The sequence below is a fragment of the Myotis brandtii genome, unplaced genomic scaffold, assembly GCF_000412655.1.
Source record: "Myotis brandtii unplaced genomic scaffold, ASM41265v1 scaffold207, whole genome shotgun sequence".
Taxonomy (NCBI): Eukaryota; Metazoa; Chordata; class Mammalia; order Chiroptera; family Vespertilionidae; genus Myotis; species Myotis brandtii.
The window spans coordinates 187,025-187,337 of record NW_005357736.1 but is presented as its reverse complement, the minus strand read 5'-3'; the positions used below and the strand labels follow the sequence as shown (position 1 = coordinate 187,337).

The following is a 313-nucleotide window of genomic DNA, read 5'->3' as shown; positions in this document are numbered from 1 at the left end:
GCCTCACCCCAGGGATCAAGAACGCTGACCCGGAGGAGCTGAAGCGAGTGGCCTCCCAGCCAACCAGCGACTTCTTCTTCTTCGTCAACGACTTCAGCATCTTTGAGCTCCCCACCCGGCCTCCGGGCCAGCCCAGCTCAGGGTCTGCGGCCACCCTGACTCGACCCCGTCCCCCACGCAGGTCTGCATCCTCATCACGGACGGGAAGTCCCAGGACCTGGTGGACACAGCTGCCCAGAGGCTGAAGGGCCAGGGGGTCAAGCTGTTCGCCGTGGGTGAGTCTCGGCCGGGGTGGCAGGGCCGCCTGGGGCAG

General features: G+C 67.1%; 1 protein-coding gene across 1 annotated transcript in view; it reads left to right on the top strand.

Moving 5' to 3' along the window:
• COL7A1 (collagen, type VII, alpha 1) overlaps positions 1-313 on the top strand; it is a 48,956-nt gene that overhangs the window by 3,266 nt on the left and 45,377 nt on the right. The window contains 2 exon segments of the mRNA XM_014538979.1: positions 13-83; positions 182-275. Coding sequence (XP_014394465.1) covers positions 13-83; positions 182-275 — 165 coding nt within the window.